At 38.7% G+C, this 13772-nt stretch overlaps 1 protein-coding gene across 1 annotated transcript in view; it reads right to left on the bottom strand.

Moving 5' to 3' along the window:
* Positions 1 to 13772, bottom strand: part of NEK11 (NIMA related kinase 11) — a 106751-nt gene that overhangs the window by 31104 nt on the left and 61875 nt on the right. Inside the window, 2 exon segments of the mRNA XM_065876696.1 lie at positions 3785 to 3911; positions 4879 to 4941. Coding sequence (XP_065732768.1) covers positions 3785 to 3911; positions 4879 to 4941 — 190 coding nt within the window.

Below are 13772 nucleotides of genomic sequence, written 5' to 3'. Positions count from 1 at the left end.
GTAAAAATGCTGAAAGACAAAGAGAAAATCTTCAGAGAAAACATTAAGGTCTTGGTTGAATAAACTATTGTGTCCAGGAATAGAATACTATGCAAACATTTAGATGATATGTATATATATTTTGTTGCTACAGAGCAATGTTCTATTTTGCTAAATTAAAAAGAAACAGGTTATAAAATTATACACAGTGTGATTTTTTTTTTTTGGAGTAACAAATAAACTTAGATAGGTACATGAAGAATTTAGCACATTAAATGTCAATCACAGAGTAAGCGCTCCACAGAGGGTAGCTATTCCTGGTTCTTTTGCTGCTGTTGTATTATGCCCTTTTAAAAATCCACCAGGCCAGACTAACATTATCTGCAGAGTTTGTATCAATCATTTCATGCTCATCATTGGAAAAATATATTAATACTCAAATTTACTGCTGCTGACTTAAGTGTTTCCCTACCTCAGCTTCTGCTGAGTGAAAATAATGATGCCAGTGCTCACTCTCCAAGAAGCCTCACTCCCCAGGAAGTTGAAGCTGTCCAACAGCTTGCTCTGAACCCACACAGGAAATGCCCAGAACATGGGCAGGTGAGAGCTTGCTTCCCCGAGAGGCAGCTGATGGGGCTGCTGGCTGCCAGCTACTCGAGGTCCCACATTAGCTACAGAACCTGCTGTCAGGTTGGCCTGTTTCTCCCTTTTCCTAAATCCTTCACCAGAAAACAAGCTTGTTTTCCTCTCTACCCCCTTACCCTGTCAACCCTGGGAATGCTCTTCTGTGAGGATACTTTCTTAGTCCTGGCAGACCAGGCAGGTGCTGGTTCCTCTTTGTTTTCTTCCACCTGAAGCTAAGCCTTGTCTAACATTTCCATCCAAGGTCACTACACCCTGACTCCAATGCTGGGTGTGAACTAGACTCCTCCAGTGTCCCCTACCCAGCCAACTATCATACCAGACCCCTGAACAAAACTTTGAGAGCATCCCATTATACTTTCCCCACCACCATTAACTCCACTTAAATCACCCAAAGAATGTATGGCCATCTGGTGACCTCTCACAACATGACAAATAAGGCCAACAATGAATAGTCTGTTTCCTTTCTGCTTACAGTACCATTATTCCAATAATATTGTCATTGTCCTTTATTTGTTTCTCCTACAAGAATAATAAGTTCTAACTATTCATAGTTTAAACCAATTTAAAGAACTAGTCTAGGAACCCAACTCATATATTATATTTTTCCTTTGGGGGGAAAAAGATGTTCAGCAATAGCTTATACAAATCAGCCATGTTCAAAGTATTGTCCTCAGTGAACCTAATTATCCTAACTTTCCAAATAATTGTTTATAAACTTTTAGAACCTAACCCAGTTTTAAGAAAGGGACTTCCTGTACTTGATTGCTGTAAATAAATGAATCCCAAAAGTTTTAAGCAGGTTGAAGAAGGAGGACAAAGTTACATATGGGCGAGTATTAACAGATGAAAATATAGTTAGTATTATAACAATTCTTCTTCTTTAAGCATTATAAATAAATACGTACAGCCATTAATGCTAAAGCAAAACACCTGTCAATTATTCATAAGTGTTTCCAATCCTAAGACAATATTCCACAGTAACAGATGTTACACGCTGAGATTCAGGGGAAAAATTCTCAACCCCATTCAATCTAAATTTTCTAAGAGTGTCTCCGAAAGATGACTCACTACACTTATATATCTGTCACTATAATTTATATTTCTCTGTTATTCTTTCCACTTTAGGTTCAACAGTAGACATTTCATTACCAGATATGCCCATTTTCATTTGGATACAACCAAGGTAATTACTAAATTCATAATAAGGTGGTTATTCGGGGTCATGATGATGATAAATCCTTGCCTAGAACTTTCTGAGTAGTTGGTAATCTCTGCAAGGAGAGCTGACCTAATGCTTGCAAAAATATATAAAAATTCTCCTGCATTTCTATATTTGGGAGATGTTGGCTTTTTAAAGTTTTGCCTGAGTCCCATTTTTGTAAGCCTAAAACATTATAGCAATATTGTTTGATATTCCTATGACTCTTCATGCAATACTAGGAACAGTTTTAGGTTTTTTTTTTAAAGAAGTAAGACAGACACAACTGAAACAAAAGACTCTATGCCCTCCTCTCTGTGGGCTCCTTTGCCTTGGTTTTCTAGGTGACGTCCATCCGATTTGGCAAGCAAATATAGACACCTGTCAAAAGGAGTCAGCTTTCTTGCTATACATAATTCCAAAGACTTAAATGATGAGCTTCATAAAATTAACTTACTCTTCATTCAAATGACATGATGTAACATCTTCCTGAGATACCATGTAAACTTAATCATGAAGAAATTTTATATTTAAATTATTTTTAAATGTCCATAATAATAATAATAAAAATAAGTGTGAAGAGATATTTAGGTATGTTACCTCAAATTCAATCCAAAGCCCAAGACTAGTTTTTCTCTAACTGGAGAAAGGTACACCAAAAAGAGGAAGAAGATTTTTCCTGAGGGTCAGGGATCCTATCACTTTTGATTTTATATGCTAAGGGCTATTGAACAGCCATGGGCAAATAGTAGATGTTCAATGAAGCGAAGTTTAAAGAAACTCATTCATCTGAACATACCTTGAGGGTTTTGTCTGGTTTTTGTTTTCCTTTTTGGAGGGAATCAGGGAACGTCGTGATTGAGAAAAGATGATAGGTGAATTGGAAAAGACCACCAGAGAAGAAACTAGTTAACAATGAAAAAAACCACTGAAGAACCTAGAAATGTATAATCCCAAGAGTGATTGAAGGCGCAGGATGGATAGGGATCTGCCCCAGCCAGACCTAATCGTGACAGTGTTCTCTCCCACTTGGGAGGGACCAGAGCAAGAACAGGAGTAATGACCTTGTTGAAAATCCCAAGGCATAACTCCTACTGTGCTTATTTTTCCCTAACCAGAGAAAAAGTAATTTTCTACTTTATCTTCTTTAGAACAATGAAGCAGACACAATATTTCACACTGCTCATCTTTGAAAGCTCAGAACTACTTAAGTTGATTTGCATACAATAATTATTTACTTAATTAACAAGTTCTCAGCTAAATTGTCCTTTCAACCCTTAACAAGTTGAAAATTATATAAGATTCTCCTTCAAAGGAAAGGAAAATTTCCCCAATTAGGATCTATTGCTATCAACAGAATACAATTTTCCACATGGCTTTTTGCACTGAGATTTAAACTGATTCCCCAATGAGGAAGCAGAAATTCCTTTGGAAAAGAGCTCAAAGAAGCTGAGAAATCTCAAATGTATCTATCACCGAAAACCCAGAATTTTTTTTAATTTAAGTTGATCCTTAAAGCTAATATCTTTAGTAAAAACTCTTAAAAGCAACAAGAAGACAAAAAATAAAGGTAAGCTATATATTCCCCACAGAGGTGGAAGTTAACCTTAAAAAAAATAAAGCACAGTGTTTAGAATTACAAATGCTTTATGTAATAGACTAGCAGAAACATATCAAAATTTAATGTTTATGATACATTAGGAACTTTCCTTCGTGGTTCAAGAAGAAAAAATCCAAACCAAGCATTTAATCTATGAATAAAGAGAATTTTTGAAATCAATTTAATGGAATATATCAAGTTTCTAATCCAAAAGACCTTCTTTTACACTGCTTACAGAATAACTAATATTTGAAAAGGATACAGTGAGTGGACGTAGTAAGTAAATGAGCCTAAAATCAAAATGCACTGTCTCTCAGGGTAGCAAATGAATAAAGAGCCTGGACCAGCCCATGCCCACTCACCAGATATCCGACTTTGTGTCATAACCTTTGTGTTTCAGAGCCTCTGGGCTCATATAATGGGGAGTTCCAGTAAAAGTGGTGGCTAGATCACAGGATCCCATTAAGAGTCGAGAAACTCCAAAATCCCCTTGAAATAATAATTGTTTTTTATGAATACTTTAAATCACAAAAATCAGTACTGTACTAGAAATTAACAACTGTCGAATTTGACCATTTTAATATGCAATGATTCATACCATTTTAAAGGGAAAGAAAAGTCACACATTTTAAATTATACAATACTGGTGAATAGCTTTAAAAATAAAAGCCTTATAGGAGAAAGAAGACTTTGAAAACAGGAAAGTGAATTATGTAAGCTAAAACTTTATTTCCTGGAATTATGGAAAACCAGCAACTTGAAACAAAAAGCTATTTCAAGTCTGAATAACAACAAACAGAATGATTCTGGAAGCACTGAATATTATGACTTGCAATTTTATCTGGGTGGGGGGGAGAGTTTGTTCTTCATTTACAATAAAGAAATTTCAAACAAAAAACCTGAGATTTTTCAAGAACATGACTATAAAAATTTGAATCTTTCAGCTTCAGTATACTTGTCTAATTAGTTGCAAGCTTTTATGATTCCCCCTCTAAGAACACCTACATAAGATCAAACAATCCAGTAACTGTTGTGAGTGTGGGTACAGTTCTAAAGGAGAACTAACTATATCGACATTTTAATTATCTGTGATAACTGTTAATTACCTGTGATAAAATAAGTAGGGGAGTGGGAAAGCTGTAGTAATCACACTAGTAAAACAAGTCTAATCATTTATTAATGGTTAACGCATGGCATGGAATAGGAACTCAAAAGATATTTGTTGAATCTATCTAATATGTAGCAAATGTTTTATACCTCAGTTTATATCAGGTAATCAGAAACAAAATAATTGTTTTTTTTGTTGTTGGGCACAACCAATCAAGAGCAAAAATTTAGTAAGTTTGAATAAACCAGTGATTATTCTAACACTTTTAGGTACTTTATACTCCAATTTGATATACTAATAACATCTAGAATATACTCTCTCATAGAATACATATTCTTAAAATCTTACCAATTTTAAGTAGATTATTTTTCAGAAATATATTCTTTGATTTCAAGTCTCGATGGAAGTACCCTCCTACAAAAGGAAAAAAAGGATATACAATTTCATGCAAATATAAAATTTTTAAATCCAAATATAAATAACATATATGAGTGAATGTGAAGTGATTCACACATAAATATACACTCCCAGAGATATATCTTTAAATGTTTAAAAGCTTCAAAGCCACAACATTTTCTAATTTCACTGAGAAAATCAGAGTTTTAAAACAAAGGTTTTAAAGACAGAGAAACATGTAGTTGAGAGAAGGGTGATGTACTTCCAACTATTTCAATAGGCCAGATTTTATTGTGTTTTAGTAGCATAATCTACATTGTACTATATCCAGTAACCATACACCCAGTTCACAGAGGAGTTATCACAAAGCTTTATAATCTATTATATACTATATATAATCTATTACATGCATATATATCTTTATATTTATAATATATATATTATAATCCAAATGTTCACATTTTATATATATGTGGAAATAATGTTGATGATGATATTTAATAATAGATAACACTTAAGTTTTCCTGTAACCCAGCAATGTAAATTATGTCAGTTAAGACTTTCATTTCTGAAATTATGAAAAATTAGACAACTTGAAAACTTTGCCTAAAAAAACACCCAGAAATGTTGAATAAAGTATGTAAGTCTCTTCACATATAACACAACTGAACCCCCAAGAAAATGAGGCAAATCCTTTGGGATTATACAAAAAGAAAACTGAAAATCAGAGGGAGCAATAGGTGCTGATGTCTCAGCAGCCCGAGGAACTCAGAACTCATAGCAACCAAGACCTTGAGGCCATGTAATGTGGAGACTTGGAACTAATATAAACACCTAAAGTCAGAATCCTATATGCAGTCCATATCTTAAGTGAAAATACGACCCAAGAAACATTCACTCACAAGTAAACAAAATGGAGAAAAAAAATCTCTCCCTTCATATTTTGCAACCATGTCTCTCTGCTCACTTACATTTGGAATTCAAATATGCAGTAGCTGTATGGCTTAAGACATCCCAAACCAAGAAATTAACATAAAAATTGGTTCTCAGCTGTTAATACCCTCTTGAGGCATCTGGCAGAAGCAAATGTAAACTGAATCAGCAGATAATATATAATAAAACTATACTTCAAAACAAATCAAGACAGTATGGTACTGGCCCAAAAACAGAATTATAGATTGATGGTACAGGATAGAAAGCCCAGAGATAAACCCACACACATATGGTCAACTAATTTATGACAAAGGAAGCAAGAACATACAGTGGAGAAAAGACAGCCTCTTCAATAAGTGGTGCTGGTAAAACTAGACAGCTACATGTAAAAGAATGAAATTAGAACACTACCTAACTCCATACACAAAAATAAACTCCAAATGGATTAAAGACCTAAATATAAGACCGAACACTATAAAACTCTGAGAGGAAAACACACTTTGACATAAACCACAGCAAGATCTTTTTTGACCCACCTCCTAGAGTAATGGAAATAAAAATAAACAAATGGGACCTAGCTAAACTTAAAAGCTTTTGCAGAGCAAGGGAAACCATAAACAAGATGAAAAGACAACCCTCAGAATGGGAGAAAATATTTGCAAATGAAGCAATGGACAAAGGATTAATCTCCAAAATATACAAACAGCTCATGGAGCTCAATATCAAAAAAACAAACAACCCAATTAAAAAATGGGCAGAAGACCTAAATAGACATTTTACCAAAGAAGACATACAGATGGCCAAGAGGCACATGAAAAGCTGCTCAACATCACTGATTATTAGAGAAATGCAAATCAAAACTACGAGGTATCACCTCACACTGGTCAGAATAGCCATCAACAAAATCTCTACAAACAGTAAATGCTGGAGAGGGTGTGGAGAAACAGGAACCCTTTTGCACTGTTGGTGGGAATGTAAATTGATGCAGCCACTATGGAGAACAGTATAGAGGTTCCTTAAGAAACTAAAAATAGAACTACCATGTGACCCAGAAATCCCACTACTGGGCATATACCCTGAGAAAACCATAATTCAAAAAGAGACATGTACCTCAATGTTCATTGCAGCACTATTTACAATAGCCAGGACATGGAAACAACTTAATGTCCAACAATAGGTGAGTGGATAAAGAGGATGTGGATATGAAATTCAAATATGCAGTAGCTGTATGGATGTGGAATTACTCAGCCATAAAACGGAACGAAATTTGGTCATTTGTAGAGATGTGGATGGACCTAGAGTCTGTCATACAGAGTGAAGTAAGCCAGAAAGAGAAAAATAAATATCATATATATGTGGAATCTAGAAAATGATATAGAGGAACCTATTTGTAGGACAGGAATAGAGACGTAGACGTAGAGAATGAACATGTGGACAAAGGGGGGAAGGGGAGGGTGGGATGAATTGGGAGATTAGGTTTGACATAAATACACTACCATGTATTTAGTGTATTTATGTCAAATAGATAGTTAGGGGGAACCTGCTGTAGAGCACAGGGAGCTCAGCTCAGTGTTCTCTGACGCCCTAGATGGGTGGCATGGGGGGTGGGGGTGGGAGGGAGGTCCAAGAGGGAGGGGATATAGGTATACATATAGCTGATTCAGTTCGTTGGGCAGCAGAAACTAACACAACATTGTAAAGCAATTGTACTCCAATAAAATAAATAAATAAACCCCTGAGAATTTCAAATAACTTAATAGGATATAAACTATAAAATAAGTATATTTCAAATGATTAAAATAATAAAGAATAGAAAACACGAGATAGAAACAGAATATTATCAAAAAAAAAGATGATGCTGATTTGAGAAACAACCAAATAGAATATCTCAGGGGAAAATGTGACCATTGAAATAAAAAACTCAAGATTAAGACCTCAGCTTCCAACTATGATGAAGTAAGCTTATACACTAAATCGCCCACCTTCCACAGTTGTATCGAGACTACTACAAAATTTAAACAACATAAAATTTGGGTAAATTTTTTTAACAGCTCTTTGAAGATATCAGAGATCAGTCAAGGTGAACAAAGGCAGGCAACACTTGAGGGGCCAAAACCTAAAAGAAAAGAGATGCACTGAGATGAGCAAGCACTTCCCACTATGTTTTTGTCTCAGGCATTTGGCAGAAGCAGAGTGTCATGGCCCAGAGCTTCCAGCAGTTTCACTGGGGATGGAAAACAAAATCTGTAGTTCAGAGATACAAAAGGCAACCAGGACTCGAGGGGCAAATTTTCCAGAGAAAAGGGAACAAAAGAGAAGTAAGTCTGACATTCTGAATAGATTTTATCCTGAGGCATTTGCTGAATCCTAAGCTGTTCCGGGGCTAGACATTCAGGAGAAAGCAGCTGCTAAGAGGTAAAAAACTAAGCAGAGTTTTCAGTAGACTCACAAAGCTGAGGAGGGGTCTTGGTAAATAACTAAAGCCTTCAGCTGAAAACCCTGAACACTGGAAATAAAGGCAAACTGGAAATAGACCAGCCCTCACAAACCTAGCCTTAAACTATCTCAGTCCTAAATGGATCAAGGTGATCTGCATCTACTACCAGCCAGCAAAAAAAATCAAATCCTCTCCAGAGGAAGATAATATCATCCAACATCTCTACACTATTTTACATATATTGTCCAACATTCACTCAAAAACTACAGGCCTGCCAAGAGACAAGACCAAATGACCAAAAACAAAACAAACAAAAACAAACAAATAAAAACGAAACAAATCCTTATGTGATCCACCTACTGAAATTATTGGACAAGGATTTTAAAGTAACTATGATATGTTCAAGGAAATAAATGACACAATGAGAAAACTAGATTCTATAAACAATTTTTTAAAAGAACTGAATGGAAATTCTAGAATTGAAACAAATATAATTAAAATTAAGAATTTATTAGATATGTTTGAAAGCAGATAAGATGCAGCAGAAACAAAGATTTAGAAACTGGAATAATGGTTAGTGAAAATTATTAAGTCCAAGTAATGAAAAATAATATTGATACTTAGACTAGGCAAGTAGAAGATGAGTTATAGATATAATACATTAACAGTCCCCACATATATAAATATGTAAATAAGTAAATCACCACTAGGTATTTTAAGAACAAGGCAAACAGTATGTTAGAAAGCAGTTATGGGAAGTAGTTGGCTGGTGCTGTGGTAATAGAACAATAAAATGTATGCAACAGACCAGATATCAAGCTACCTGGTAAATTTTTTAAGTATAACTTGACTTTGTGGCTACAGTAAGCAAAAATGTTTCCAGAAAGAAAGTCCTTTCATGTGCTTTGTTAATATTTTTTCCTTTGAAGTATTTAGAAATCAAGTCCAAGAAATAACAAGGTGACTAGCAAACAGACAGTTGACATAAAATCTTTCTTCTAAAAAACTCAAGTAGCTCTCCACCTATGTCCCCATAATTTCTATTTTCATGATGCCCAAGAGAGTTAAGTGCCCTGATTAAGAATGGATGACAGTGGTGGTCAAACCCATGGTCGAGTTCCTGCCTCCAACTCCCCATCAGGCCATTGTCCAAACCCTCAGCCTCCAGGACCACAGCAGAGTGAGGTCTGTGGAGGCAGCCACAGCAAGTGTTTCTCAGGCCCCGAGCCAGAGTAGGACTATGGAGACAGTATGGACAGTTTAACCTTCATTTCCCCTTAAGCCCTTATCTGAATAGTTTCTGAAACCTCAGCTCCCTCCCCACAGGTCTGTATTTGTCCGGCAGGGTCTCAGGGTGGCCTGCAGACTCTTCCTGCTGAAGGTGCTGGCATGAGCAATGGCTCCGTGGTGATGCACAGCCCAGGCAGCTCCTGTTGCTGGTCTCTGCCATGTGGCCTTCATCCTAGACTCTGAGGCGGCTCCTGCCTGGCTTCCTCATTGGTGTCCTGGGACCCCAGGACCATGATAAGCCCTCTGTGCTATAAGCCAGGAGTGATGCCAGGTCCTTCTCAAATGTAGCTACACAGTAGGAGTTTCTGACACCTGGTACTGGAGTGGGGTCTCCTTGAAAAAGTGACCTCAGGACATCCCAAGAAGTGGGAGCCAGGAGAAAGCAGGAATCTCCCACAACACCACAGACAGAACTACTCTCTGCTTTTCCATCCCCAGACCTGGGGGAGCACACCTCCATCCCCTGTCACATTTAGTAGGTCCTTTCCCTGGGAGCCTCACTATGTTAAAAATGAATTCCTCATACCACATTTTGGGAAATGTTTAGCCATTCTAATACAATACCTCACCAAGTGGCTGGGGAAAGGTGTGGGTTGCTAGGTGACAAGGTACTCATCTTAGGGAAAGTGCCCCAGCCCTGTTCTCTCCTCCACTGTGAAAGCACCAAGAACACCAGCAAATGAGATCCCTGCAGAGAAGCTGCTCTGTGCTTCATTGTAAAAAATCTAGAACCCCTTCAACAGAAGTGAGTTGGGGGTGTGTGTTTGTTTTGTTTTGTGTTTTCTGTGTTAGCACTGGGGGCAAAAAAGGAGGAGACTTTTTTGCCCCCAGAGCTTTCTTTTCTCTGCCCCTAAGAAGTTCCCTCGTGCCCAGTTCTTCTGTGGCATCCAGAGACATTTCAAAGATTAGCTAATTATTTGGACCAAAAAGAAGAAAGGCTCTAAGTCACACAAATACTGGCCCAGTTTATGGAGGCTTGGGGGACTTGGTGATGAGCCTCTGGACACAAACAGCTTTAACAAACTTAGCTCTGTCTACTTGCCAGAGGTTCAGGCCCAGGGGGGAGGAAGGAGTCTTAGAGCTACATTCTCAAGACAGCTTTCAGTGAACTGTGAAAATTCTCAGCTTTTAACAACATTATTTATAAGTGTGTATGCCATATGCCATAGTTTTAGAATATTACAAATGTATAAATAAACCAAATTAAAATAAGTACAGGAAAGCTCCAAAGGAGTAAACAAAATCTTCATTTCTTCTGTAACTTCATTCTTCTTAGTTTTTCCAAGGTCTTCTTTATCTCCTCTGCCGCTGCACTGTATCAGTCAGGGTTCTCCAGAGAAACAGAACCAGTAGAAGATACAGATATGGATATAGATACAAATGGAGATTTATTATAAGGAACTGGCTCAAGAAATTATGGAGGCTGAGAAGTCCCAAGATCTGCTGTATGCAAGCTGAAGACCCAGGAAAACTGGTGGTATAATTCAGTCCTAGTCTGAAGGCCTGAGACCAGGTGAGTCAATGATCTGGGTCCTTCAGTCCAAGGGCAGAAGAAGATGGGATGAGACACCCCAGCTCCCCAGGGAGGCAGGAAAAAGGGGGCAAATTCCTCCTTCCTCTGCCTTTTGTTTTTTTCAGACCTTCAAGGGATGGATGTGTCCAGCCACACTGGAGGGGGCAATCTACAGAGTCTACTGATCCAAAGTCTAATCCTGTTACGGAGTCCAAGCTCACTCTGCTCGCTGCCAACAGGCCAATAAATCAGGAGACGAGGTATTGAGGTAAGGAATAGTGACTTTATTCGGAAAGCCAGCAGACTGAGAAGATGGCAGACTAGGGTCCTCCCAGAACACTATCTTATCGGGGTCTGGATGCCAGTTTCTTTTATAGAATTAGAGGGGGAAGTAAAGTAAAAAGGCAGAATAGAGAGGGAGAGTAAAAAGGGCCAACAGCCTTGCAAAACATCTCCTGGAATGGCCAGCCTCAGGAAGGGGATGTGTAATTTCTTCTTTCTTGCAGCCATTCACACGTGGGTAGGGTTCCTGAGGCAGGCCATTATGTGTGATTACAGTAACAAAAGCAACAAAAAGCAAAGGCTGAAGTCAAAGAAACAGATCCAACATGGAGTCAAAATTGGCTCTTCCCTGTTACAATCCCATCTGTAAACACCCTCACAGACACACCCAGAAGCAATATTTAATATGGGCAACTCATGGCCCACTCAAATTGACCCATAAAATTAACCACCACATGCACTAAAAAAATTTGCAAGGAAATTTGCAACAGAAGAGCCAAATCCATCTTCTTCTTTATTCCAATTCCTAACTCATTTGTAAGCAGTCTATGTAATTTTCAAAATGCATTTGAATATATACTCTAGACCAGCGGTCCCCAACCTTTTTGGCACCAGGGACCGGTTTCGTGGAAGACAATATTTCCACGGATGAGAGGGGAAATGGTTCTGGCAGTAAGGCGAGCAATGGGGAGAGATGGGGAGCAGCAGATGAAGATTTGCTTGCTCACCCGCTACTCACCTCCTGCTGTGTGGCCCGGTTCCTAACAGTCCACAGACAAGTACAGGTCCATGGCACAGGGATTGGGGACCCCTGCTCTAGACCATAAGAGGAAAAGGCTGGAATAATCCTTCATAGACAGATCTATTTTATTGGTTATAGTTTGACAGATTTAAGTAGAAAGCTGAGGGAGGCACTGTGGTAGGCTGTATTCTTGTTCCCAAATATTTGCACCTCTTGTGCCTGGCAGCAGGTGTCTGCCTTGGGAGGAAGAGGCACCTCCACTGGGCTTGGTCACGTGACTTGCTTGGGTAAATGGCATGCAAACAGACCAGGCAACTGTCATGTCTGAGCAGAATCTTTAAGAACCATTGAGTGTTTCCCCTAACTCTCTTGCTTTTCCCTCTTCCAGGAGAAAGCATGTCCCAGACAAGAGCTTCCCCTTCAGAGTAGGCAGTGGGACAGGAAGACTCGCAGCTGATCTGCAGCCAAAGCAAGAAATGACTGTCCTAAGTCACCGAGGTTGGGGTTTTGTGTTAACACAGCATGAGGAAGGAGTTTTAGTGCTACAGTCTCAAGGTAGTTTTGAGTGAACTGTGAATACTCTTAGCTTTATACATTATTATTTATGTGTCCATGCCATATGCTAAAAGAACAACTCATGGACCACTCAGATTGACATAAAATTAACCATCACATGCACAATGACAACTCTTTGTTTCCCCAAGATCTAGGCCCTCACTTCTAATGTTTTCTTCTCCTTCTCCTTGCCCTTCCCCTTCCTCTGCTTTCCCTCCCTCTGTCTCCTCCTCCTCCATCTCCTTTTCCTCCTTCTGTATCTCTTTCTCTCCACATTCCACTCAGCATATTCGTAATTAAACGCAGCACTACTGCTTCAAACCTGTCTTTCCAACTTCTTGCTCACCCTCAGGTGATGAACAGGTTCATCTTTGACCTTCTCCTAGCACATCTCACAATCTGCTTAATGTCAAGTTTGGTCATTTCAGCTTGTCGAGTTCACTCTCACCCTTCCATGCTGCCCAGTGCTGTCACCTTGGCTCAGGTCTTACAACCTCAGGCATGGATTTTATAAAGTTTCCAGGTTGATAACCCAAGTCCCCCTCTCTCCCCTCTATAATTTATCATCTAATCCTCCCAAAGGTCTGGTCACACTACAGCTCCATTCAGAAGGCTTCTGTGGTATCAATGTCTATGCTACAAAACAAAGCCCTCTACAATCTGATCTACTTTGATCATATCTACAATCTGATCTACCTTGACTCACAGCTCCATTCATGTACTCCAAGAGCCTTTCTGATGGGACCATTCATCATTCACCCTAAAAGTACCATGTTTCCCAGCTCTGTGACTTTGCTCACTCTGTTCCCTAAGCCTGGAAAGTTCTGACCCATCTTCTACCATATTCAAAATGCACCATGGTTCAAATATCACTCCTTCCAAGAAGCCTTCATTGATTCTCCCAAGTAAAAGCATTATTCCCTCTTCTGAGCTCCTATAGCAGGGATTCCCCAATCCCCGGGCTGCGGACCAGTACCAGCCTGTGGCCTGTTAGGAACTGGGCCGCACAGCAGGAGGTGAGCGGCAGGCTAGCGAGCGAAGCTTCATCTGCCACTCCCCATCGCTCACATTACAGCCTGAACCATCCCCACACA

This window comes from Phocoena phocoena, chromosome 4 (assembly GCF_963924675.1).
Source record: "Phocoena phocoena chromosome 4, mPhoPho1.1, whole genome shotgun sequence".
In the NCBI taxonomy this organism is placed as follows: Eukaryota; Metazoa; Chordata; class Mammalia; order Artiodactyla; family Phocoenidae; genus Phocoena; species Phocoena phocoena.
The sequence above is the reverse complement of the archived record's forward strand: the minus strand, read 5'-3'. Positions and strand labels throughout refer to the sequence as shown.